Below are 27,934 nucleotides of genomic sequence, written 5' to 3' on the forward strand. Positions count from 1 at the left end.
CTACCAACACAGTATTTACAGTAGTCTTCACACAAACATGAAGTAGAAATGTGGTAAGAAAACATAGGGACTCCCTAAAAACATGCCACTTTGATATAAGTAACTTTTCGTAGCAGGTTAGGAGAGCATTTTTGCCAACCTAACCCCAACCTTAACCTAATACTCCTAACCTGATACGAAAAAGCCCTAGCTGGCCTCCCGAGTGCCACTAGAGATCCTGGTTCGAGTCCAGGCTTTGTCATAACCGGCCGCGAACGAGAGACCCATGGTGCGGCGCACAATTGGCCCAGGGTAGGGGAGGGTTCGGCCGGCAGGGATGTTCTTATCCCATCGCGCACTAGCGACTCCTGTGGCGGGCCGGGCGCAGTGCACGCTGACACTGTCGCAAGGTGTACGGCGTTTCCTCCGGCACGTTGGTGCGGCTGGCTTCCGGGTTAAGCGGGCACTGTGTCAAGAAGCAGTGAGGCTCAGTTGGATTGTGTTTCTGAGGACGCACGACTCTCGACCTTCGCCTCTTGTTGATGATCACAAGTTTACTGGAGAACGGAGACCAAGTAGAGACTTTCGGACAAGGTGGATAATTGTATAATATGAGGCAGTTTATTCAGAGGTAAAGATATCTGTAAATAGCGTGCACGGACCCGTTCGTCAACCTCGTGAGGAGATATCTGAGAGAGCGAGCCCCTAAACATTGTGTGCTGACATTTTATACAATAAAATAAAGTAGGTTGATTCTAGTAGTTCTGATCTTCTGATTGGTCCTGATGAGTTGGTCGAGGTCACTTCCATTGCATTGGCTCTGAGTCGGGTTCTCTGTCTTCAGATGTTCAGCCTAAGAGAAGGGGGTTTTTGTGTGTGTGTGCTTAACAATGATGATGTGTGTGTGTGTGTGTGTGCGTGTGTGTATGTGTGTGTGTGTGTGTGTGTGTGTGTGTGTGTGTGTGTGTGTATGTGTGTGTATGTGTGTGTGTGTGTATGTGTGTATGTTTAACAATGATGATGTGTGTGTGTGTGTGTGTGTGCGTGTGTGTATGTGTGTGTGTGTGTGTGTGTGTGTGTGTGTGTGTATGTGTGTGTGTGTGTATGTGTGTGTATGTGTGTGTGTGTGTATGTGTGTATGTTTAACAATGATGATGTGTGTGTGTGTGTGTGTGTATGTGTGTGTGTGTGTGGGGGTGTGTGTGTGTATGTCCTCAGAGCAATAACTTCGTGAGTTGGGAGAACTGAGAGACCTATGGCGTGGGTGTTGTCCATAGCCACCTGCTGATAAGGCCGACAAGATAGAAGTCTTTGTGCATTGTATTAAATCCAAAGGCCCCACACAAGATGGGTCATGCACAAGATTTTAGTCAGACCAAGCTATAACATAATATATTTACTACGACACTCTCCCGTGTCCGTACGGGAGTTGCAGCGATGGGACAAGACTCTAACTACCAGTTGATACCACCAAAATGGGGAGAAAAAGGAGGTAAAATACCCCCCCACACAAAAAAAAAAGTCCTAGCTGTATCAAAGTGACTTGTTTTTATGGAATCTCTTTATAAAGAAGGCATAGAATGTTTCATGGAGTTTGGGTTGTTGTAGGATGTGTTTCAAGCATTTTCTATGAAATATGCAATCCCACTCTACTCCCACTTCCTCTGCTGAAAGTGATTTTCTCAAGAATGATGGGCAAGGACGCTAAAGTGGTAGGTCATCAAAGAGACATGTGACGCAAAAGTCTGTTGGTAGATGGGCGTGCCTTGTCTGGGCGTTAGAGTCCAGCCGGTAATATTTCGCATTGGACATGAGGGGACGGCTCGCCCCGCCCATTCAAGGCTGGCTGATCTCTTGCACGCTTTTGTTCAAACTCAAATCAAGTCAGTCATAATCGCCTGCCTACCCTTTAGTTTAGCTATTACACTGTAAAATGTGAATAGCAGCAGACAACAAGAATTTCGCTCTTCATATTGATTTCTTTAGACGGCTCTTATTTACAATGTTCATGGTTTTGTCAGCCAGTAGTGAGTGGTATTTAGGTTTGAAAAGTAGATACATTGGCATTTTAGTTAGCTTGTGATAACGTGCGCGACGACTTCAGATACGAGGTGTGGGACAAGGCAACAACTATAATTTTGGAAGGACAGATTTGACACAACTTTCAGACTAATTTTCACCAGGTTGAACTCTTGGATAGCCTCTATGTTTCTTCTATAGGCTAGTGTTGGACTGTTCTCTTGGCGTCTGAGTCTGTTTCTCATATTCCCTCTCTGGAAGTCTATGGAGAGAGGCTGTTCAACTTGGATGTTATCCTCAAGCGACTCTGGATTTAGTTACGTACTGTGAGACTTACAAGCGCACCCCCAGAGGCCAGACTTTGAATGTTGACTTTACGACAAGAATAGTCGAAAACACCTAACTTTACCTGATTTGAATGCCTTTGCAAGGATTTTGCTGGTTTCTGTGCTGCAGGCAGGGTTTCAATTTGCTCGGACGGGACTATGGGGAGAAAGAGGAGGAAGAATCTTTTGAGTTGCGCAACAAGGAGGACCTGACTTGCAACGGACATGTAAGTAACCTTATCTGCATGCATTATTAGTATTACCATGTTAATATTATTTGTATGCCCCCTCCTTCCCTATGATGCAGTTATACTGCGTTGTTAAGACCTGTCATACACATCTATGCGTAGCCTATGACCACCTTATAATGTATTATTATCATCTTCCTGACTACTAAATAACAGCCAATATGTCAGTCAGTTGGGAATTTGCTACATAGGGAGAGTTAACATATTATATGCCTTAAAATAACCATAAAGGATGACGCTACATGTTTATAAAATGTTAATCAAGCATTTAACTTGTATGGAACATGTTTGAGAGTACACAAAGTAGAAATTGTATTTTAATGTCGTTGCTTACTGACACCTGTAAATGGTATAACATAGTTATAACTAAGCATAGGCTACATAGCCAGCATAAATCATGGTGCATCTTGCTTTGAAGGCCAACACATAAGTGGCATTTATAAGTTGATGAACCAATTTCATTCCTCACCACAGAGAGGTATAGCTGGCTACATGACTCTTCGTCACACTAGTTACCCACCCTCCTGATTTTGCCCTGAGCACAAGCTCATGAATACACTCACTGCTGGCTATGGATTCAGCAGCAGGAAAACGAAGCGGAGTTGGGCCAGGGCAAGGTCTATCCATGCTAAAATAACATTTGATTAGAACCATATTCCATGTTAGAATCCTATCCAACATTGATACACATGGTAACATACAGACATAGGCAGGAATGAGCAGCCTATGTGCACAAAGATAGGCCTAGACTAGAGGTTGTACTAGGTCAGCCTTGTCACAGAGCCCACATTTACAGTTTTGAAGTGGTACCACTACCATCATGCTGACCTGACAGATTCCTTTTCCAGGATATAGGGAGTGTGTCAGGTCATTCATGTGATCTGCTCCCTCCATCACAATAAAATACAATCCCACTGTCATGGATACAGTGCACACAGACAGACAGAATGTGTGTTGATCCCTGTATTTGGCCTGTTCTTTGAAGCCTGGGCAACATTGAGCAATCTCACACAGTGTGATGCAACCAATAAAGCCCAGTGTTGAATGGAATCGATCCTGTGGCGTCCGTCCACTCTATGGCAAACAAGACTGTGGCCTTGTCTTCTCTCAGTAATGTTAGTCATCTAATCGGGCACAGAGAGTTCAGCAATGTCCGCCCACTTGTGAGGGGTCATTGTTGCCTTGTATTGAGGTAACCTCTTTACGTCAATCTAGGACACAATGTACTGTACCCTCACATGTCCATTAAAAAGGAGCTTTACCTAGAATTCATCGTCAAAGTCAATATTATTGACCGCAGCTCAGCAAGCCGTATAGTTGTAGGCCTAATTCAATATTACTTAATGTTACGCTTTCAGTCATATTTTCTGTGTTGCTTGCAGTGCTTAGCTTGACTTGGGCAGCATATCTTCTCGCACAACATAAGCTAACCACTCCAAGAACATGGTTTGAAAATGTTCCCATCGATCACACACTGAAACACCCATCCAGCAGAATAGTACACTCTCCCCTCCTGTTCACTTCTGAAGATGCTATGAGTGAAAGTCTATATCCATTCATATCATCCCTTCTGTCTGCCAGCTGTTACACACTTTTGTTTTAGAAACTGGAGAGAGATACGTTTTTATGAAAATGGTCTTGAATTGCGATGGATAGGCAGGTCTCTTCCCAGCAGTACAGCTGCTCTAACAGACTGGTCTGGTCTGGAGATAAGAGGAACATCTGGTGCTCAGGGGGATCCAGAGAGGTGTCAGTACTGGAGAGTTGTTCGTCTTGGCAAACATCCCATGTCTTGATCATTATACACCATCTGTCTGGCTAAACAAAATCTCCAACCATGGTCCATTTCCTCAATCGATGCAGGGTTATAGTAGTATGTCTCAGTTAAGGCCGCCTGATGGGCTTAAAGTAAGACACTCTCCACCTCAGTGGAGGCTGCTGAGGGGAGGACGGCTCACAATAATGGCTGGAAAGGAGCTAATGGAATGGCATCAAACACATGGAACCCATGTTTGATGTATTTGATACCATTCCACTAATCCCGCTCCAGACATTACCACAAGCCCATCCTCCCCAAATAAGGTGCCACCAACCTCCTGTGCTCCACCTCCCACCATATAGCATAACCCCCCCATCCAAACCTAGCCATGCATCTTCAGGCCAAAAATTGTCACCACCCCTTAGCCCCTCAATCATGCCTCTCTTTGTGATTTACAGGAGGGTAAATCCATTTGAGTTCACTCACTTTTTGACAGCATCCCTTTTAATTTGAACGAAATCTTCCATACATATTTGCCCATTGGAGAAGTACTCAGAAAGTGACTTTTTGGACCTGAATGCCAAAACATTCAAGAGATAAAGGTGCTCAATGATGACTTATTTAGCATACCCCACCATACCATGAGACATCCATGTCTTCATAACTGGAAAATATCAATGGTTGAGATTGATATAATGTAAAAGCTTATAAACAGGGTTGTCAAACTGTTTTATAATTTCTTTAAAAAAATGTTTAAAAAAATAAAAATTGTCATTTTTTAACCTTAATCATCAATTCTCTAAAAACGTGGGAAATTCTAATTTTTTTCATATTCTTATATGTTGTAGCTAAAACCCTATTTTGCATCATCTGAGGTATTTGTGTTGTGCCCACTATCGGTTGAGACACAACATGCTCTTAAATACAGGGTGGGTGTAATGTTTTGGTTGATAAATGTACTAAAATGGGAATCAAATAGACATTTTGACTTTCATATAATACTACAAAGATGGTTGGAGGTCCACACATCAGAGAATGTTGACTTGAAATGGAATATGTTGTTTTACATTTGAGCCTACTGTCAATCCTCCATAGGAAATCTGTTGAAATCATTGAAGGATAGATAATAGTATAGACATGACCAGTTGACATTCGATGGTGTGTGGACCGGCGGCCATCTTTGTGGTTGTAATTAGAACTTTAAAATGTTATATTATTGAAATGACACCCACCCTGTATTCAACAGCGTGTTGTGTCTCAGCCGATGGCCGGCACAACACTAATACCTCAGATGATGTAAAGTTGGGTCTAAGCTACAACATATGTGAATATGAAAAAAATCGGAGTTTACGCGTTTTTAGATCATTGACATTAAAGATAAAAGAAAATGTCAATTTCTATTCAAACATTTTTGTGTAAGAAATTATTAAATAGTTTGACAACCCTGTTTGTAAGCTTTTTAAATGAATTCATATGGATTTACCCAATAGTGCGCTGCACACTTCCTTTCCCAAAAGAGAACAAAGAGAGTACCCTCTAAAGAACATCCCAGTTCAAATCAATAATGATCTAATTTCACATGAATTGTGTCTCCATCCATATTGTATTATCTGGACTACAGTGAGCATAGGCTATGTGAATGAGGGGTGATGGGGGTTTGGCCTATTGTTCATACCACTGCCTTTGGTTTGCTCCAGTGACTTAGGTTATTGTGTGGTCATAGGTTATCGTGTGTTCATACCCTTTTCTGCAACAGTAGCCCTAACCTCCCGCTTGGGATTTTATCAGCTCCTTAACTACAACTGGACACAACTTCCTAGAAAATATTGATTATTGATTTCCTGCCTACTGCTAATCCTGTTTCCTCCCTGCCTGCCCCCTCTCACTGATGGTGCTGGATATAGAAACGACCAGTCAATACTACCTGCTGAGCCAACCATTAGACCTCAGCTGACACAGACTAAGCATGCACCATTACAGCACACTCTCCAAAGGCCATCCATCCCAAGGAAAATCTAAGGATTTGTGAACTGTAATATTTAGCTTTCCATGGTGTCAATGGTGGTTTTGGGGGTGGGGTCGGAGGGTGGGTGTCGTAGATGAGTCCTGGTCTGGGGAAAGCCCTACAGGGAAGTTCCACTGTTTACACACTGGCCTCAGTTACATCCAGCGTTTGACAAGCTGCACTTTGAGACAGGAGGTCAGACCTCCCAGGCCTCCCTGTGTGTGTGTGTTGGAACGTTTTCTCTGTAAAAGCCTGTTAGCTAAATGGTCCCTGCTGCTGCCAGGGATGACCACAGCTACCCACAGGCCTGGTGGAGGAGTGAGGAGTCTCCCCTACGCTCCAGATACATCCATCCAACATCTTCACCACCACCACCATCTCCTACGTCGGCGTTTTCCTCTGCGGTGCCAAGAAGGGCTGTGAAGTGTAAAAGCCGTAATACTGAAACCATGGAGTGACGTGCTGTACCCGGCCTTTGCTCCAGCTGAGGTTGGAGGCATGAGTCAGTTGTGACGCTTGTGCAGGCTTGGCTGGCAGAGCAGTCCCTGCCTGGGCCAGTTCAGAACCTTTCCCCTGCATGTTTACAATCCGGATTCAAAGAAATTGCTCTCCCAACAGCTGCCCAAACAGTCAGGCAGACTGAGCTGAATGCCTCCAGTGTTGAGATAGCCAGGGCACTAATTTTAGGAGAGGACATCCGTCATTCTCTCTCCCTTCCAGGTTTCCACGTAAATCTCAGCATTCTGCTAGATGCAATGTGAAGTTAGGCCTAGCTATGTTTGCCACCGGGCAACGCGCCCGTCTACGACAGCTGCCAGCGTTACCAGGAAGAAACAGGCCCTGGCTTGCCCAAATGTGGGTCCCGTTAACCGGGCTACGGCGATGCCCCTGCCCTCCCCTCCTCCCTCTTTATTAAAAAAGAGTCTTCAGAGGTGTTACGGTACACTGGTTTATATTTGGTTTCCGTTGCGTCGCGGCCTCACCACCTTCAGGCCACACATCTGGTCCTCAGGCTGGCGTTGGCAGAGCCCGAACATTTCATCCTGGTTACTCAGCCTCCCAGGAGAGCTGCAGGGCCAGGCAGGGGAAGGAGGGAGGAGGGGGTGGTGGTGGATGAGGGCCAGAGGGGAGCGGAAGTGAGCCACGGAACGAATACATCACGGCATCTCTCCCGCCCTCCTTCCCGGCCCCGCTCCAGTCCCGGATGATTCATCCCCTGCCTGCCCTCTCTTACACTCTGTCTACTCTCTCCAGCGAGATCAAGTCTGCCAGACTTCTGAATAGCCATTCCCTCCTTTTTTTGGGGGGGGCACGAGGGATCGACAGGGGGGATGCTTTCAACTTACTCTTGAAAGTTGTAATAGTGGAATGCACAAGGTGCAATTTCGAAATTAGATAATGCATTATCAGTTTTCCTCTTGTCATGTTAGTCATTACATACTATTTATAACTTGTCAGAAATGTCCAGATCAACTAGCCCATGTCAGCTAACATTATTCAGCTAGGTTTTTAGCCCATAGATTTTGTTGTAATGTTTGAGTCACTCAAATATCACATGAATACACATTAGACATGGCAAAATGTATAGAATTGCAAGAAAATGAGCTTTAAAACTGCAACATTTTCCTGAGTGAAAAAGTTTGGGAGCCTCTGGCCTAGATAAACAGACAGGGGTAATAATGTTCAGTGACAGTGTTCTTTTCTTAGAGAGTACCTACTCAAAATAAGACTGTGGAGGATTTATTTATTGGATTTATAAGCAGACTTGCCATATGGCAATTGGCAAACAGTGACTTCAGTCAGTTCAGTCACCAGTTCCCTCTCTGTCAGACATGGCAGGCTCAGGCTGTGCCATGGTGTGAGCAGAATGTCTAGAGAACAGGACTTGGCCAGACAGTTGAGGGTCGACAAGAGGGCCAAGCAGAGCCAGGAGCAGGGGAGGGCCACAGCCCGCTCGAGCCTCATTCACAAATTGCTTTACGACACCATTCAGTTATTCCTGTCGGGCTCGTCTGACGTTTACAGTACCTCTCCCTGGGTTAAACTTTAACTCAATCATATTACCCACACCTTTTTCTTATCCTTTCATTTGACCTCCGGCCCTCCGCCCGGCGTCTACCCTCATACAGAGCGCGTACTGTAAAGTACCCACATACAGCGCGCGTACTGTAAAGTACCCTCATACAGCGCGCGTACTGTAAAGTACCCTCATACAGCGCGCACTGTAAAGTACCCTCATTCAGAGTGCGTACTGTAAAGTACCCTCATACAGAGCGCGTACTGTAAAGTAGTAGTTGGGTTTTTCTTTACCCATTTTTGTCTTTCTTTCTGAAGCACTTTGCAGCGTGTGTTTGCAGATGCAGAGTCCTAAACTTAGCAGACCCAGCAGTAAAATGTGGTGTTTGAACAGTGAGAGGCCCAGACCTGACCTGGATAGTGTTTCAGGTAGGCCAGAACCCCGGGCCGGACTAGGCCGCCGCAGGGCCTCCCTCAAGGCTGTGACTCCTCAGAGACAAAAACACAGGCCACAGAAACACACATTGCACCACGGACACGGGCCAACTGGATCACAGGCTAGCTCTGATGAGGTTTTCCAAGGTCAGGCTAGGAATCCTAAGGGCCCATATGCAGTAAGAAAAATGGCTGCTTCACAGGGCATCCCAGAATGAATAGTCCACTGTTCCACCGTGAAAATTGATTTAACTTGACTGCTAGCAGGGGCTCTGTGTATTCAGTTGACACAGCCCACCTCAGCTCCCATAAGACCAACTTGGTGAGAGGAGTGTTACTTTACAGATGGATTGGATTTTGTAGTCATTCAATGTGGGCTATAAGTTGTGATCGATGTCCAGCTGTTTCTTTCCTAAACAACAAGCTAGTAGCCACTGCAACAATGTACTGTAAAACAGGCATGTCTCTCAGTGCAAGGTAGAGAGAGGGGTGAGGATAGACATTTACATTTACATTTACGTCATTTAGCAGACGCTCTTATCCAGAGCGACTTACAAATTGGTGCATTCACCTTATAGCCAGTGGGATAAACACTTTACAATATGTTTTCTTTTTTTTTCTTTCTTTGGGGTGGGGTAAGGGGGGGTAGAAGGATTACTTTATCCTATCCCAGGTATTCCTTAAAGAGGTGGGGTTTCAAGTGTCTCCGGAAGGTGGTGAGTGACTCTGCTGTCCTGGCGTCGTGAGGGAGCTTGTTCCACCATTGGGGTGCCAGAGCAGCGAACAGTTTTGACTGGGCTGAGCGGGAACTGTGCTTCCGCAGAGGTAGGGGAGCCAGCAGGCCAGAGGTGGATGAACGCAATGCCCTCGTTTGGGTGTAGGGACTGATCAGAGCCTGAAGGTACGGAGGTGCCGTTCCCCTCACAGCTCCGTAGGCAAGCACCATGGTCTTGTAGCAGATGCGAGCTTCAGACGGCTGTTTAAGAGGAAAAGTACTGTACAGTGAAATGATGTTGGCCCCTCATTGTGATTTTCCAGGAAATGAAAAAAAGGTCTCTGCTTAATCATCAGTGCAGTTAAAGTAGAAACAGGAGTCTGTCTACACCCTCATTTATGGGCCTAGTCTGTTTGTCTCCCTGGTCTGGCCTCTCGGTCTCTCGGTCTCTCGGTCTCTCGCTCTCTCTCTCTCTCTCTCTCTCTCTCTCTCTCTCTCTCTCTCTCTCTCTCTCCCTGTCTCTCTCCCTGTCTCTCTCTGACAGAGGAGTGCCATTAGCATGTGAGGGTAGGCTATACTGTGTTACAGCCTTGGCTGGTCAAGTGACCTAAAGGTTCTTGTGCTCTGGCTAGAAGTGTTTGCTAAGCAGAAAAGTGATTTATTTCTGTTGGTTTACTTTGACACTGTACCAACATTAGTCTTATGGAACTTGCATATATCATTTTCTCATTTGTGTGTTTATACAACAATAATTCAGAGGTTAAACAAAGAAATACACATACAGCTGTGTGAGATAGGAGTGCGACCGACCACAAATAATATTTTATGTTAGTCGCCTTTTTCACAGAAACGGCTGGATGTGTATAAAAGGGTGTAGGGTGTGTGTTGAGCTAAAGCACAAAATCATCCTCTGTTTCTGGCTCCTGTTAAATGAGCCTCTTTTGCATGCCATATTTCTACCCACCATCTCACCCTTGCACGTGAAAGCCAACCATTACAAGAACAGAGCAGCTATGTGCCTGGTGTGGCTGCCAGGAAAGGCAGACTGCATGCTATACTGTAACACACAGGGCTGGCTGGGGGGCAAACCTTCAGGGGGGCAATCACCACATCTAGACCTAGACTACCTGGGAACTTACCTGGGAACTACTTTTTTTGTGGGGAGCATGATTTGCCTACCATGCTAACTGTCATAGCACATTAACTAGCCTACCTCAAATCTCTACAGGGTTATCTACCTTGAACTGATGGGTCCGTTGCTCTCTCAGATCACCCCTCACTAAACATGTATGTTGTAATCAGAATGCAGACTCTTCCCAGCTAGCACATAACGTTATGAGAACCATATGTTTCTTAGATCTTGGTGAGAGGGTGGTTGTCCTACGGTTATTTTGCATACAACCTTCCCAAAGCCTTATTTGAATGGTGCAGGATAGTTGCTTGGCTTTGGAACATTCTAAGCACATTTAAGGAACTTTACAAAATCTACAAAAATCTTGGTATTTAATTTCCTAAAAGTTAAAACACGGTTACATTTAATTTCAATTTTGGTAATGTTCTAGGAACGTTCTCAAACTGGTTTAACAATTGGCAATATTATAGTTCAGAGAACATTAAGAAACAACGTTCTTCTGTGAAAATGTCAGTACTTCAGCATAACGCTACCTAAAGGTTTCCTCATGGTTCTATTTAAAGTCATGTTCTCACATTGTTCCGAGAACGTTAAGAAACAACGTTCTTCTGTGGGAATTTCAGTACTTCAGCATTAACGTTTCCTACAGGTTTCCTCATGGTTCTATTTAAAGTAATGTTCTCACATTGTTCAGAGAATGTTAAGAAACAACGTTAATAAAGGGGAATATATATATAAAAAACATGGGGGATTGGAAGTGATGCAGACAATTACATTGATGGAACTTACAATCTATCTGCAATATTAAGCTGATCTACCCCCCAAAAAAAGAAACAACTTTCTTCTGTGGGACAGTTAACCCAAACTAAGCTATCAGGGTTATTAAAAGTCTTATTAAAACATGTTCTCAGAACATTATTTTTATTACCTTCAAACAACCTATCATTTCCGTTCTCAGAACATTAATAAAACCTCTCAGGAAAACGTTCAGAAACCATAGTAAAATGTTGTCAAAATCTCCCTGCAACCTAAATATGAATGTTCCCAGAACAGGCAAAATTTTCACTTCCGTTCTCAGAACATAAAAAAAAAATCTGTTTTACCGGTCAGGAAACGTATGGCTTCGTTCCCAGAACCAATGTGAAACCAAAAACTTACGTGTCCACAACTTTCAAGAAACCAAATGTGCTAGCTGGGTTAAGTGTTTTTTTTGTTGCTTATTTTCACAGGGTCCACTTGAGGTGACTCTCTCTCAGCCGACTCGCACAGCCAATGGGACAAACGGGTAAGTTGTTTGTGTGTTTGTGTATGCCTGAGTGAGCACACGGGTAAGTTGTTTGTGTGTGTGTTTGTGTGTTTGTGTATGCCTGAGTGAGCACACGGGTAAGTTGTTTGTGTGTGTGTTTGTGTGTTTGTGTATGCCTGAGTGAGCACACGTTGTGCTGCTTTTAGGATGTCAGTGTTCCAGTTTTTCAGAACGTTTACATCAAAAGTTCCTCTATAGCTCTTGATGTTCATGTATGATTCTGTGTAGAATGATCCGTCACCAAGCACAGGCATCATTAGTACCCAATCTCTTTATCTTTTACTTCCCCCTACGGTTCATGGGGTTTATCATATAGTATGCCTGACCACACACGCACACACACACACACACATGCAGAAGTAGGATCTTAATTTGAGCCAATTTGCTACAGCAGAAAAATGATCCTGCAGCAACAAGACATGTGAATTATAATGTGGATTATAATGAATGGTTATTTTTGTAGGGGTTGATACATTTTTAGTAAGGGAAAACCTCAAATACACTACAAGTTCTCCTGCAACAGGGTGATCAAATTAAGATGATATATCTGTAGTACACGCCGCTACCAGATTCGCAGGCCATGTGTCAGCAAGAGACAGGGTGACTCTCACACCCGGGAGCAAGATAAGACAAACACACACACACACGGACCACTTGACCTCCACCAGCAGCAGAGGTCGTGGCGGTCTAAAGACGTGATGTCAGTGTGGGATGGTGGTGGTGGAGGGGAGATGAGGGATGTCAGTCCTCAGGCTTGCACCACACTATCAGTCAGGCATCACATCCATATCTACCCCCTCCCTCACTCCCAGACAATCTCAATCTCAGGCCTCTCAGAGCACAGACAGTTTGGAGTGAGTGAAAAGCCCTAGAATTATATAACGTAGCTAATGAACGGTATACATGCCGGATAATGTCACAACTCGCTACAAGAGGACAACTCAAACAGGAAAGGGAGAGGGAGGAGGGCTGAGGGAGCGGTGAGCCTCGAGTCAGACGGGACATGCAACCTCCCGAGGGAGGGAGGGAAGACAGGGTGAGCGAGGTTACTCAATCTCACTTCAGGAACACACCCTGGAGGGGCGAGGCTGGCGCAAGCGTGTGTGTGTGTGTGTGTGTGTGTGTTGCCACCTCCGCAGAGCAGAGAAGAGCGGGAGGCCTCAGAGCTGTCACACAGGTGATTTACTTTTGGCTCTGTAGGGAGTGTGTTAAATAACTGACTGACTATAATCATCACACTAAGAATTATGTGCTGGGGTACACAACCATTACCTGGCCACACCTATCTAATGGCCCATTTCAAAGCAGGGAGGAGATTTATTCGCACAGATTAGACCAGTTTAATTTGTTTTTTTAGGGGCCCATTGAGAGTGAATTTAGAAAATTCAAGGCATGAAATTCAGTCACAAGTGAATGTAGGCTAAGCAGAATAGATCTGTATTGAAAAGCGCTGTAATATTGAAGGGATGTGGAGGGTTTGTACTATTCTGCAAGTGAGCGTCATAGATTTATGGTCGTCCGGAATATGAAAAGTATAGGCTCCAACAGGACATCCCACACCTCCGTCTGTGTGCAGTAACCTTTATAGCACCTCAATTTGAACATTAGTCATGTCATGTAGTCGTTATTACTCATTACGAGCCCTGCAGGCTTCACTGTGAGCATGTTCTGTTCTGCGGTTAGAAAGCTTCTCCAGAGCAGCTCAGTGGGCGTAGTTACATGTGTATTCACGTCCACAGTGTCTAGTGTGAAGTGAACAAAGCCTGTGGTTCGCTAGGTTGATTGTTGTGATACCGCAGAGAGAGAGGAGACAGGTGTGGGATCAGATGGGAAGGCTGGCATGTGCCCATATGGGCAACATAGGTCTAGACTACCAGTCAAAAGTTTGGACACACCTACTCATTCAAGGGTTTTTCTTTATTTTTACTATTTTCTACATTGTAGAATAATAGTGAAGACATCAAAACTATGAAATAACACATATGGAATCATGTAGTAACCAACAAAGTAATCAGCAGCAGTCAGGCCCATGATGTCTAACAGAGGCCTGTCATACAACCCTAACCCATACAGTCTGTCTGGTGCCTTTATGAAATGCCTCCATGGCCTAAATGTGCCCATCAGCCTACTGCCTGCCCCTCAAACAGGACAGGAGCCTCTCGCTCACATGTATCCATATCTGTCTCACATCATCTCTCCCCACTACTTCCCTCTCCCGCCTCAACTGAGCCCCTCGTTGGCAGCCCAGAGACAGAGGAGTGGGATGCTAGGAGACACACAGGAGGCAGAACACAGTGGCACCACTGAGGGCAGCTCTCGCTAGCTTTTTTACCCCTCTCTCTCTCTCTCTCTCTCTCTCTCTCTCTCTCTCTCTCTCTCTCTCTCTCTCTCTCTCTCTCTCTCTCTCTCTCTCTCTCGGTTTCTTTCTCTCTGTCCCTTCTATGAAACACACTCTCTCTGTCAAGACCATGACTTGCTGTGGGATGCCAGACAATGATGGCTGGAAGAGACTGAAAGAGACAGTGTTTACGACTGTCTTTGGAAGTGGTGTGTGTGTGTGTGTGTGTGTGTGTATCTGTGTGTTCCAAGAAGTCCTTGGATGTGGTCTGTGTGGTAATTGCCTGTGTGTGTCAGTACTCAGACAGAACTAGGAGCTCTTATGTCAGCTCTCCATACTAATCTAACCATGACAGGTTTATTAAGTTGACCGGCAGCGCAGCTTCAAGTGCCAAGATATCAAGGCTTTGTTAATGCAGCTTACACTCTATTCATGCTCCTGAAATGCATTGTTTTTCTCCCTTCACATGCACATTGTCAATGTCACATACAAGCATGCATGCCCTCACACGCACACACACACACACACACACACACACACAACACACACACACACACACTTCCTGTCCTCTCCCTCCGGTTTTCCCCCTGATTTTCTCTCCCCTCTGCCTAGTCCAGAATTCCTTGGCAGTGGTCTTGAGTAAACAGTGTATTTTTAGAGCTGGGAGGTCATATAGGCCCACTCTTAATCACCACATTCCCATTTTCCCACCAGCCCCCTCCGTCTCAGCTCAGACAGAGGCCCAGCCAGGCACACTGGAGACGGAGAGGGGAGGAGGATAGGATGGGGACTTGAGAGAAAGATGGGCCTCTTCCCTCCCTCCACAGATACCACAAAGAGACTATCTGTGATTGCTCATTACCTACTTACAGTATGTGTTGTATTTGAAGGTTTCCCCAGAGACCAGTGTTTGTCTAAAAAGCCTCTGTTATTTGACAGTTGCTCATGTGTTTGTTCAGATGTCTAAAAAAGTCTGGGTAACTTGCATCGCTTTCACTACTGTACATGAGCCATGGTTTAAAGCTGGACATTGACCTCCTGGTTGAGCTCATCATAGCCATGTGTGTTGTGCGATGCGGCTGTTTTACACCCCCAGTTAGTCTTACCCCAGAGCAAGGACACTGGGTTTTTACAACTTTAATTAACATCCCGTTGCTTTAATTTGATCTGGACCAAAATCAATTACTCATCAGCTCGGCTACTCAGGCCTCCACGAGTCTGACTGAATGGTAGACTCAACAGACTCAGAACGCCCAACCCTCTGCTCATATATTTAGTCCAGAGAGGACATCTGAAAAAAATAAGATCCCCTTGTTATGTCGAGATCACATCTTATTTATCTCATGATCACGACATAACAAAAGTTGTTTTGTCGAGATCACGAGATAATCAAAAGTACCAAGCATCATCCATTAATTTGTTCAGATGCACGATAACCACCTCATTTACATTTAAGTCATTTAGCAGACGCTCTTATCCAGAGCGACTTACAAATAGGAGCCCTGTGACTGCGTTGATCGCAATGCGCTTGTGGGGCATTTAAGCCCTGAACGATGCCTGACAGACAGCACTGTCTCCCAGGCTGCGTGCCGCCCCCAAGACCACAGCCAATCACATGCAAGGAACAACACAGCTAATTTGGCTTGTCTTGTGAGCTAGCTAGTTAGCTCTTAGCTCAAGGTAAGGGACATTTTAGCTCGTTAACATGCTCCAAACACAAATCAAAGCACAATAGCATGAAATGTACCATACCTTAGTGTAGCAATCAATAAAAACGTATGCGCTGATCCATACTCTTACTCTATCATCAATATGTCCCCTCCTATTTATAGAGTTTATCTCGTGATCTCGGCAAAATAACTTTTGTTATGTTGTAATCATGAGATAAATAAATTGTAATCTCAACGTAACGAGATCTTTTTTTTATTATTCATATGGCCTCTCTGGACTTCCGTATATATTAGTGTGTCTTCCATCAATATGAAGCATATCAGAGATGTATATTGTCCACTCAGATCAGAAATGAGGATGCCTTGTTAGCTGGATCTGATCAGTTGCTTTATTTCCTTCCTGTTGAGTGATTGTGAAAGAGAGCGGCAGCGTGAGATTGAAACTAGGCCACACAGAGAGAGAGAGCGAGAGAGAGCCCAGTGGTGGTGATAATCACTGATCAAATAGAATATTGAGCAGTCAATCAGACTTATATTTGTTCGCCCACTCTTACTCAGCCACATGAGACAACACACACACACACACACACACACACACACACACACACACACACACACACACACACATGAAGTATTGACACACAGGCACACAAATACACAGAGATAAGAAATGTGTGCTGTTAAATTGTGTATCAGAAGTACAGTGTATGGGGGAATGTGCATATTTGCATTCACCCAAAAGATAATTATTAATTTCCCTCAGTCCCCCTCTCTCTCTCCCTCTGGCACTCCCTCTCTCCTACTCTTTCTACTTCCGCCTCTCTCTTCCCTCTCTCTCTTTCTTTGTTAGTTAGCTTCCCGTTTATGTGGGGCAAACAGATGGTTTTGCTTAGCGTGCTGGTGTTAGGCCTACAGTGGAGAGACCGGAGGGGAGAGGGGGAGAAAAAGAAAGAGAGAGAGAGAGATTTAGAGGAAGAGAGAGAGATATGCCATCTGAGCTGCAGGACTTTTCCGTGTGTTCCCTTACACTTCTGTAAACAAAGCACCACAAGGGTATTTTTCCTTCTCTCACCAAATTCCTGACATCTCAAACACAGAAACCTCCTCAGGACAATGTTGGATTTGTGCCTTACACGTCAGACCATAGATTGCTTACTCACAACAACAAATCAATTGAAATGTTTGAATATTCAACAAAAACCTGAAACATGAGCAGGTTAATATGGGAGTGTCTTGTCTCCTAGTCTCTTCTCCCACCTTCAGCCCTCCCTGACTGTGTCTTGGTCTCTCCACGGGGGTGTATTATAGTGATGGGGGGGTTCTGTTGGTCTGCTCTCCCTCCATGCCGTCTAATCCCTGTGTCAAATTGTTTCCTGGCCTCCACAGGAAGTCAGCACTCAAGGCCCCTCCGTCACGGCCTCAGCCGGGGCTTCTGGGAACGCAGGGGTGGGGGGAGAAGGAGGAGGGGGGCTACTGGACAGCTGTGGAAACCCCAGAGCCTCATCTGTCAGAGTGCCAACATGTTTCCCCAGCTGCACTACAGCTACACCCCCAACCCCCTCTACCCTCCACCCACCCACCACCAGGGCTCTCTCCCATGAAATGAAACCAGCCTGGGCCACTAACCCCCCACCCCAGAGCCCCGACTCCCCCCTCCATCCGGCCATGGAAGCTTGTTTTGGATAGTTGGTTCACACCACTCATTCACAAGCCCCTCTTTACTCAATTAGTAGAGTTTAAGCACTACTTTGGGACAGTGTGGGCAACTGGGCGCAGATCTGCCTGTTAAAACCTCTAAATGTCTAAGCATTTGTGGAGGGGGGGTTCTACTGAGCTAACATATGGAATTGTTTTAAGATGGTGATACCATGGATCATTTAGCTATTTTTTAAAAGAATTTTAGGACCCCTGTAGATACTGTATAAAACATATAATATAGAATTTGGCCTTTACTACTATAGCCCATAGAAACGCATTGAATAACGCATTAATAAATGGCAAAACAGACAAAAAACTAATCATAAGGAATAAGGTAAATGAGTAATTGAAGTCTGTCCTATATCCAGGAGATATAAGAAAGCTCAGGAAATATTTTTGTTTTTTGGACATACATTTAACCTCTTTTTTGGGGAGGCACAAAACTACCTTCATACTTCCATTCATTTTTTAAACCGGTAACAGTTTATATTCAGACGAGTCCTGTGAAACTTGTGGGGGTCGTAGAGCAAAACCATTGTGTTCGTGAGAGTCTCATCTTTCTATAGAGTGGTCATATTAGTTAGTTGGATGCTACAGACGTTTTCGTGAGAAGACTGATTTTTCGGGATGTCTCCTGGTTCTGACAAATAGCGCTGTAGCTCTGCTACTTTTCACCGCAGATGCAGAAGGGCGACATAGGCGAATGTGGTGGATTGAGACGCAGCCCATGCAAAAAAAGATATCTCTAGCTTAAATTGACAGATGTATTATGTTAGAATGTGTCAATAGACTCTTCAGGAATCATTATTAAAGGTAGCATGATGCAAACCCTAGTTCTATTGTCTTTCTGTTGTCTACACCCTTTTTCTCCCCAATTGCGATCCAATCTTGTCTCATCGCTGCAACTCCCCAACGGGCTCAGGAGAGGCGAAGGTCGAGTCATGCGTCCTCCGAAACATGACCCGCCAAACCGCACTGCTTCTTAACACCCGCTCGCTTAACCCGGAAGCCAGCCACACCAATGTGTCAGAGGAAACACTGTTCAACTGACGTCAGCTTGCAGGCACCCGGCCCGCCACAAGGAGTCGCTAGAGCGCGATGAGCCAAAGAAAGCCCCCCAGCCAAACCCTCCCCTAACCCGGACGACAATGGGCCAATTATGCGCCGCCCTATGGGACTCCCGGTCGCGGCCGGCTGTGACAAAGCCTGGGATCGAACCCCAGACTGTAGTGACGCCTCAACAATGCCTTAGACCGCTGCGCCACTCGGGAGGCCCATGTTTGAACTTCTAACAGAAATGTGTTGGATAGCCCCCTCTGGATCAGCTTACCAAAATGTCATAGACTCACACCCACCCACCCAACTTATTTTCCTCAACACAAAGTAGCCTACCTCCCAAACCTATAGCATATGGGCTTCAAAGTTATAACAAGCCCCTGTGTCTTCACGTATGGTTTTGTCTTTGACATGACTTTGATGTGGCGATGCCTGTGTCTACAGTAAGTCACAAAGACAGATTGTGTGTTAGACGTTAGCTGAAGGCCTGGGTACCCAGATTGAAGCTGAAGGTCAGGCTTGTTTGGACAGAGACAGAGTAAAAGGTCAACTGGAGGGTTTGAGCCCGCCCCTGCCTCTCCTTTCTTTCTCCCATTTCCCTCCACTTTTCCCTCGTTTCCCTCAACTTTCAAATGATCTCTCTTGAATCCTGCCTCGTGCTAGTTTTGAAATGAGTAATTTTCCATATCTGGTTAGTGGTTAGGGTTATCTTCCCACACAGTATTGTTCCTCAGGGTTGTTATGTAATACATTTTAAAAAGCCGATAAATAAAATTGTTGCTGGCCAAATTGACCGGGAGAAAAAACAACGGTAGGAAGGCTATCAGCGCGTCACCCACCACTTGACAATGTGAGCTGGAGGCAGTATGCATTTTGAAAACATACTTCATTGTTTGAAACCTGAATGTTTTACTTCATATTATGAGGCATGTCTTACCTTGCTTGAAAATCCGACCATAGAAAGGTGGAGGCATTTATTTGATAAAGACTTAGGCAGTGCGTGAGTTTGAAGTTTGGGGAAGCATAGGCCTACAATTTATCCTACCATTTATACCAATCTGTGGGTCAGTTATGATTTTCAGTTTCATTTCAATAATAATGTTTTCGGTTCTCAAAATCATTGTCACGTGGACAATCATTAAAATATTAATTAAAATATAAAAAATATACAAATGTAAATTCAACTAATGCGAGAGGACCTGCTTCTGCCATATGACACATTGATACACCGTGATCATTGGTGGCTAAATAGCCTAAATGAGCGCATGGAACTCAGAGATGGCCAATGCAGCCGTTGGCCTATAACTTCCATTGTCAACAATGTAAAAATACATTAAAAACTGTAGAAAATATCATGATGAAAATTCTGGTTCTTTCAATAACATGAATCTCTCTACTCAGCCTGTCTGCCTTCCTTTCTTTATGTCTTCACTTGAGCTATCGCTTGTGAAGTGCAACATTGTATCAAATCAATCAACTGGATCCGGCCCGAACTTGCAACATTGTATCAACTAGCCTATTCCGGGTTCTCAGAGTTTAGGCACCAGTGAGCTCAGGACAGACAACTGTTTTTGTGCAAGGGAAAGGAAAGGTATTTTATGACTTTCCACTGGATATATGGGATCATCAGATTATTATATTTTGCTCTTTCACACGAGGTTTGGTGATTATCTAGGGGGAGATTTTTGGAAAGATTGTTTTAATAAGCCTACTGTTGGGAACTATTAGGCTGTCTTTCACAATGGATGTTAAAACAACAGACAGTTGACTTACTGTGTGAGGTGAAGAAAAAATGACTGAGAAGCTGAGCTTATTAGTGGTGGACGTGATGACTGAGACAATCAGAAATCATACATCCCCAAATGGGCACTTTCGCGCAGCAGGCCAGGTAGGTGTCACGCCCTGACATTGAGATCTCTAGTTGGGTTGGTCAGGGTGTGAAATCTAGTTTATATATTTCTATGTTGGCCGGGTGTGGTTCCCAATCAGAGGCAGCTGTCGGTCGTTGTCTCTGATTGGGGATCATACTTAGGCAGCCATGTTGCCTACCTTAGTTGTGCGATCTTGTTTCTGTTTGGCTTGTTTGATGTTTAGCCTCTTGAACTTCACGTTCTGTTGGATTTGGTTATTTTGTCGGTGTTTATTAAAATAAACGACTATGTACGCATACCACGCTGCACCTTGGTCCGATCCTTTACACAACGAACGTGACAGAAGATCCCACCACCAACGGACCAAGCAGCGTGAACAGGAGGAGCAGACATCATGGACATGGGAGGAGATATTAGACGGAAAAGGATCATGGTCGTGGGAGGAGATCCAGGCAGGTATGGATCGCCTTCCTTGGGAGCAGACGGAGGCAGCGAGGGAGAAAAAACGGCGACTCAAAAGGTCCTGATCACGAAGGAAGCCCGAGAGGCAGCCCCAAGAACATTTTGGTTGGCGACGCAGCAGGAGGCCCTGAAAGGGCTGACTGTGAAGGAGGAGAGAGCTATAGAGGAGGCCACTCTGAAGATGTAGGTCCTCTGTAGCTCAGCTGGTAGAGCACGGCGCTTGTAACGCCAAGGTAGTGGGTTCGATCCCCGGGACCACCCATACACAAAAAAATGTATGCACGCATGACTGTAAGTCGCTTTGGATAAAAGCGTCTGCAAAATGGCATATTATTATTATTATTATAAAGACCTGCAGCTCAGCACTCTGAGAGAGGAGGCCACCACCTTACAGGAGCTGTTAGTTAAGAGGGAGCAGGAGCTCTCCCTTCAGAAGGAGGCGCTGCAGGAGGCCCACAGGGAGAAGGAGTCAGTGGAGCAGTCCGCTCCACCGGTGCCTAGTCCAGCTCCGGTCAGCTGCTTCACTCCAGTGCCAGAGCAGACCGCTCCACCGGTGCCTAGTCCAGCTCCGGTTATCTGCTCCCTACCAGAGCCGGGGCAGTCCGCTTCACCGGTGCCCTGTCCGGGTCCGGTCGTCTACTCTTCCCCCATGCCGGAGCCATCCGCTCCACCGGGGTCCGAGCCAGACGTCAACCCCTCTCCAGGGTCGAGGGCTCCCACACCAGGGTCCAGACAGGGCTTGGTGCATTGTGGGAGGACTGAGAGGGGGAGCATCGCGCCGGGCTCCAGACCAGACCGGGCTTGCAAAGGGGAGGCAGGATGGGAGAAGAGTTTACTGCCTACGTCACGTCCGAAGCCGGAGCCGGAGCCGCCACCGAGGCTAGATGCCCACCCTCCCCCTCCCCTAATGAGTCAGGTTTTTGCGGCCGGAGTCCGCACCTTTGGGGGGGGTACTGTCACGCCCTAAGGTAATAATAACCATGTTGCCTACCTTAGTTGTGGGAACTTGTTTCTGTTTGGCTTGTTTGATGTTTAGCCTCTTGAACTTCACGTTTGGTTGGATTTTGTTGGTGTTTATTAAAATAAACGACTATGTACGCATACCACGTTGCACCTTGGTCCGATCCTTTACACAACGAACTTGACAGTAGGCTAATTCAATGCGTGCTCAGGCATGCAAGCTCCCTCAACATTAACAAAACCAAAAAAACAGACCCATGCTCATTGCTCACATGGATCACTCCAAACAAAAGACAATGAAAAAAGGGACAACTCGTAAATGATGGATGTGAAATAAACCTAAACTTGTTTCTCACAAGTGTAGCAGGTTGTGAAACAACGTTTCCACTCCGAGAATGAGAACAGTAAATGACTGTAGGCCTAATTAGTAATACAATGCATTAACATAAATTAATGTAACCAAATGACGGGGATTAACGGTACATTTACTATTGGTGAAATTGATCAATTGATCAAAATAAACAACCATAGGGCAAACAATTCACATGAAACAATGAATGCGCAAGAATTGTTGGGAGACAGCTGAGTGGATTCTGTAGAGCTGAGAGCATGCATTTTGGAGAGAGACGGCCTATAGGTTACTTTCGCCACACACCCCTCCCCTTCTTCATGTCTCAACATTTTAAATTATACACAAGACACATTATCTTCACACATATTTTAGATGCTTTTCACTGACAGACGCAACTCAATAATAAGCTAGGCCTTTTTCCACGCACGCTGCCCATGAAAGACTTCCTCATATGCCATTTCTCACCTGTTCTATTGGTTTTCTTTCGTTGTCCAAAAGTAAAATGCACAGTCCTAGTCATATTAGCAACCCATCCTAGTTGTTGCATCTTTATATTCACACTCTTTCTAAGTTTCTAACTGAGATTTTCATCTCTGTCATATACCGCTTGCATCAGGTGCACTGTTTAGAATGGTGTTTTCCCTTTTTCCCACAAATTGCATTTTGGCGAATGTTTGAAAATGACGTTTTATTGGCTGCTTCATTACAGGAGTTGCATGTTTTGTTAAGATTAATTACCATAATCTAAATATGATTTCTGTCATTCTGAGCATGTGGGTAGATGCCCTAATGGGTTACACACCCAATGCATATGTGTCCATTACATTTCTCAAGTGGCCGGTAAAAAATCTTCCCAGTCACGTTGTCCGGCGCCACAATTTCCTAACGGAAACCCTGGTGCATACATACAGTAGCCTATAGCTTTAGGTAGGAAATTGACCCATTTCACGGCTAGAAGATTGCTGGTTTAAGTTTTGGGAGGAACATAGCTAACATATTGCTTTTGTACCCTTGAACAAGGCCCAAACTATAGAGGTACTAATCGACAACACGTCCTCTGTAGCTCAATTGGTAGAGCATGGCGCTTGTAACGCCAGGGTAGTGAGTTCGATCCCCGGGACCACCCATACGTAAAAATGTATGCACACATGACTGTAAGTCGCTTTGGATAAAAGTGTCTGCTAAATGGCATATTATATTATAATCCAGGGCTGGTTTGTACCGGTGCTTTCCAGAGTTTGTACGTGTGCCCCCATGCAGACAATAGCACAAAATGATCCTAGGCTTTGATATCAAGTCCTCCAAATACCAACACGCTATCCCCTAGCTGGCTGTGTTGGCGTTTTCTATAGATCCAAATCAGTGCATTAAGTTCTCCATTTAAATGACTGTATATAGGTCTGTCTGCATCTGTTTCTGCAGCAAGGATTATTCGTGGACTCAAAAAGAGCCGTCCTCAGATTTCTGGATGTATTTTTATGTATTTAAGAGAAGAGGGATATGCTCCGATACATGGGACTGGTCCCGGGTGGCGTTACTGTTTGAATGCTGCAGTCGCTCTTGGGCTTAGCTGCAGAGGTAGACTGGGTGTAGTATGACAGGGCTCTGACCCTCTGATGTCTCTCTGATATTTCCCCTGCTGAATCAGTCACACACTGTCAGGGCCAGTGTGGTATAGTGTTTCCCTGTGTGTCTGAGCATCAGACTAAATTAGAGACTGATATATACACACATTTTCCAACTACTGTACAGTCTGAAACAGGCAAATGTATTGACTCAAGGGTCAACTAGTGGATAGTGGGAAAGTGAGATACTTTGAGCAGGTGTCATGTATTCTAGATGAACAGTCAGCACAGTCCTGTAAGCTGAGTTGAGCAGGATAGGATATATTAAGACTCATTGATTAGGTCTGCCTTCCATAAGGAATAACCTTCCACAATCATCTGATCAATAATCACAGCCCAGAGAAACGCTATCTAAGACGGTACAGGATGGAGGGATGGAGGGATGAAGGGATGGAGGGATGGAGGGATGAAGGGTTGGAGGGTTGGAGGGATGAAGGGATGGAGGGATGGAGGGTTGGAGGGATGGAGGGATGGAGGGATAAAGGGATGGAGGGATGGAGGGATGGAGGGTTGGAGGGATGGAGGGTTGGAGGGATGGAGGGATGAAGGAATGGAGGGATGGAGGGCCGCCTGCTAGAACTAATTTCCTGCCTGGTGTTTTCAGAGGAAGGAAGGCGGGTTTGTCCCTTCATACCTCACACGCTAGTTTGACGCAGGAAATAGAGAAAATAAACTAGTAATTAGATAAATAAATGAGCATAGATAAACCTTATAAACAATTTAATGGGCTGGAAATGGGCCTTGGCCAGCGATTACAAGCTGAGCTCTCAGTCGTCCAAAACATTGCCTGCCTGGCCAGATGTCTGAAACGAATGTCACTTTACAGTCCAAAGTCCTCGCCACCACCATGACTGCATGTGGTGGCTTTTCTTTTTACGATGCTTCTTCGACAGTGGCCCTTGAGAAAGAGAGAGAGGAGAGAGAGCATTTCACAACAGTTTCCCATAATTCCCAGATGTTTTTGATGTTCGCTATGGGTTTGATTAGCTGAATAGCTGACAACAGTGTGAACTTTTGAACTCTCTCTCTCTCTCTCTGGCCTGGGACTGCCTGGCTGGCTGGCTTTGAGTCAGTCCGGCGTCGCTCTGTCACGTTTATTTTCAGTCCTCCGCTTCTTTCCACTCCACTGTGCCCGCCAGCCCAACCAATAAAAAAGAGACAAGCTGTCCACAGTGGCGTGGTATGCATGCAGCTGGGGAGGGGGGGAAGGAAGGAGGGAACACGGAGAAGGAGGGAGAGATATTCACAGCACTTCAACTTGTCCCCCTCTCCTCTCTCACGTAGGGTGTCAGAGAGGCTTAGGATTGGCAGAGAGTCATTTTGGGGTTAGGTGTGTGTGGTTACCCTCCTCCCCTCGACTCAGAGCCAATAGGGTATGGGGGGGGGGGTGCCTTGACTGTGGGGTGTACGATGCAGTTATTTACCACCTCTGTCTGTCTCACACAGACACAGTCTGTCAGAGGTTCCTGATGAGATGAAGAGTCTGATCATAGAGAAGAGCAAGATGGGCCTGGAGGAAGACCCTGAGCTGCTGGTCAAAGGTGAGCCTGCCTGCCTGCCTGACACACTTCTACACCATCCCTCTATTCTCTCTCTCTTTTCTCTTTGTGTAGCTGTCGTGTTCCAGTTCTAGTGATTTGCATGTACAGTAATAACAGTTGTGTGTGTGTGATGATAACGTTCACTCATCCAAGAGCATTAGCCAAGCTTTAGCTCAGTGCATGTTTGAGGTGTTATCGCTGAATAAGTAGACCATACTGTACTACTGTACTGTACACTTCACGGTCCACAGCTGAGCCCTCACACGCACACACACAACACTCTGCCCCCAGTAATCATGTAATGATGACCATCAGCAGCATTAAGAGCCTTGCGTGCCTGACGCTTTTCAAGGAGTGATCTCACAGGCTATTCATGTGTGCTTTTCCTGCTACCGAAACGGTTGCAGTAAAATGCCAGCGCTTGGATAAGTTTCGTCCTCTTTGGGATGGCGTCAGCCTGATCGGCTAATTCTGACAGCAGTTACCATGCAGCACCCCTGGCTGGCTGGCTGGCTGGCTGGCTGCACCCCTCCTCCCTCTATTCCGATGTCTGAGACCGGGGGGTGCATTCCTTCCCAATCGGAGGACGGATACTTCCCCTGGGCCCCTGGGGTGGCTATGTGCCTTGGCATTTCTTCTCACCAACCCCCGCCATCTCCACCACCACTGTGTAGAGTGTAGACGCTCCAGGACATGTGAAGGCCTTGTTCTGTTCTCTTTCCCCGTGCCCTTGTTGTGTGCAGGGATACATTTTCAAATGCTCCCTCCATTAAGGGTGTATCTGGCTGTTTGGTGTGGTTTTCAATGGGACATCCTCAGGCAACTGGGGCCAAGTGTCGCCTCGCTGTCTAAAATAGGCCACCAACCGTGCAGAGACGGAGAGAGAGAGGCAGAGAGGGAAGGATATAGAGAGAGAGATTGATGGAGCGAGGGAGCGAGAAACTCCTAGACAGAATGCAGTAATGAGCATTAATTACATTCCCCTGTTTTTTTAATGCACAGTAAAACTGAACAAGTTTAGCTACATATGACTTAGAGTGGCCAGTACTCCAGTAATTTGGAAAGTGATTCAGTCTACTCCATTGGAATCGTTTCCTTTTCTGTTTGGATCTCTGTCTAATTCTGTTCAGCCCATAATCCTAGTGTTGAAGCTCATTAAAGCTCTGTGCCCTTATGGATGACTGTTTGTTATCAGATACTTTTTAATCTCCCCCAAATCTCCAAAACAAACAGAAAGCACACACAGAGATAGAAGGACAGAACACAACCAGAGAGAGACAGACTCCAGTGTTTGCTCAGTCTGTGTTTAAGGGGGCAGGGCCAGTGTTAGGGGTCTGGGGTCACAAATGAAACAAATTAAGGGCGAGCCGTGACCTCCATGGGACACATTAGCAGGCCAGAGAGATGGGATCCAGATGGAGGACCGTGGGGGGGAGGGGAAGGTAGAGGGTCCTGACCGGGACTCTTCTTTCACCCTTTCTCTCTCTCTCTCTTGCGATGTCTTTCTCTCTCTCCTCCTCACTGCCTTTCCTTCTCTTTCTCTACTTTTCTCACTCCCTCTGTCCCTCTTCCTCTCTCTCACTGTCTCAAAAAGAGCAGCTGCAGGACATCCTGTGTGACTGACAAAGGAGTCGGGCGCACATGCCTCCCCGCTCTCCGCTAACCAGTCCACCCAAACCCCTCCAACCCCCTACCCAATCCGTCATCATCCCCACCCAATCCCGTCCTGTCTTACCTCATAGTTTTTATTTATCCATTTCATGTTGGTTTTTATGCTCCTGTTGATGTGGTGTTAGTTACCTCAGAGTCCTGCGCTCAGGACTATATTGGGTGTGTTTATAGTGTGTTCCAGGCTGCCACTAAGATCATATTGAGCCTCTCTGAAAGGGGAAACAGAATGAGACGTGTGTAGACTCCCACTCTGACTGGCCCCCTCCAGGTCTATGGGTTGTAACATGGGGGATGGTAGCAATGGGGGCTCTGCATGTAGGGAAAACCACTTTAAGGCAGGAAGAAAGGGAGCAGAGAGAAGAGAAAGAAAAAGGGGAGTTGGGGCGGGGAGAGATGAAAGAGGGAGAGGCTGAGCGGAAAGAAAAGAGCTGTAGGGAAAGCGAGGGAGATCTGACAGGTGGCATGCAGCTTGCTAACCACAGAGGAAGCTGTGACGCTGGCTCAGCGTCAGAGCTGATCTAAGAAGTTAGCCCAATGAACATGGCACTGCTGTACCCATGAACACACACACACATGCACACACACACACATTCAACGGATGGCACAGCCACATAACCCTGCCCCCGCCCTCACCATAGCTCCCTGCTCCAGCTTTGGGCCAGGTGACCAGCCAGGGCCCTCTGCCAGCCTATCCATCAGCCCTCACTGTGAACTCTGACCTCTGACCAAGACTGCTCTCTCTCATTTTAC

At 45.8% G+C, this 27,934-nt stretch overlaps 1 protein-coding gene across 3 annotated transcripts in view; it reads left to right on the forward strand.

Annotated features, from left to right (window-relative positions):
• The first annotated feature begins 1,858 nt into the window (after nt 1-1,858).
• Nucleotides 1,859-27,934, forward strand: part of LOC121550575 (unconventional myosin-X-like) — a 44,549-nt gene continuing 18,473 nt past the window's right edge. For 2 of the 3 annotated variants that reach the window (XM_045210906.1, XM_045210907.1), the window contains exons 1-3: nt 1,859-2,551; nt 11,864-11,919; nt 25,419-25,513. In XM_045210906.1, coding sequence (XP_045066841.1) covers nt 2,417-2,551; nt 11,864-11,919; nt 25,419-25,513 — 286 coding nt within the window. In that variant the 5' untranslated portion in view covers nt 1,859-2,416. The remainder of the gene's footprint in view (nt 2,552-11,863; nt 11,920-25,418; nt 25,514-27,934) is intronic. The other variant, XM_045210908.1, reaches the window with a different exon arrangement.

Source organism: Coregonus clupeaformis, chromosome 35 (assembly GCF_020615455.1).
Source record: "Coregonus clupeaformis isolate EN_2021a chromosome 35, ASM2061545v1, whole genome shotgun sequence".
Taxonomy (NCBI): Eukaryota; Metazoa; Chordata; class Actinopteri; order Salmoniformes; family Salmonidae; genus Coregonus; species Coregonus clupeaformis.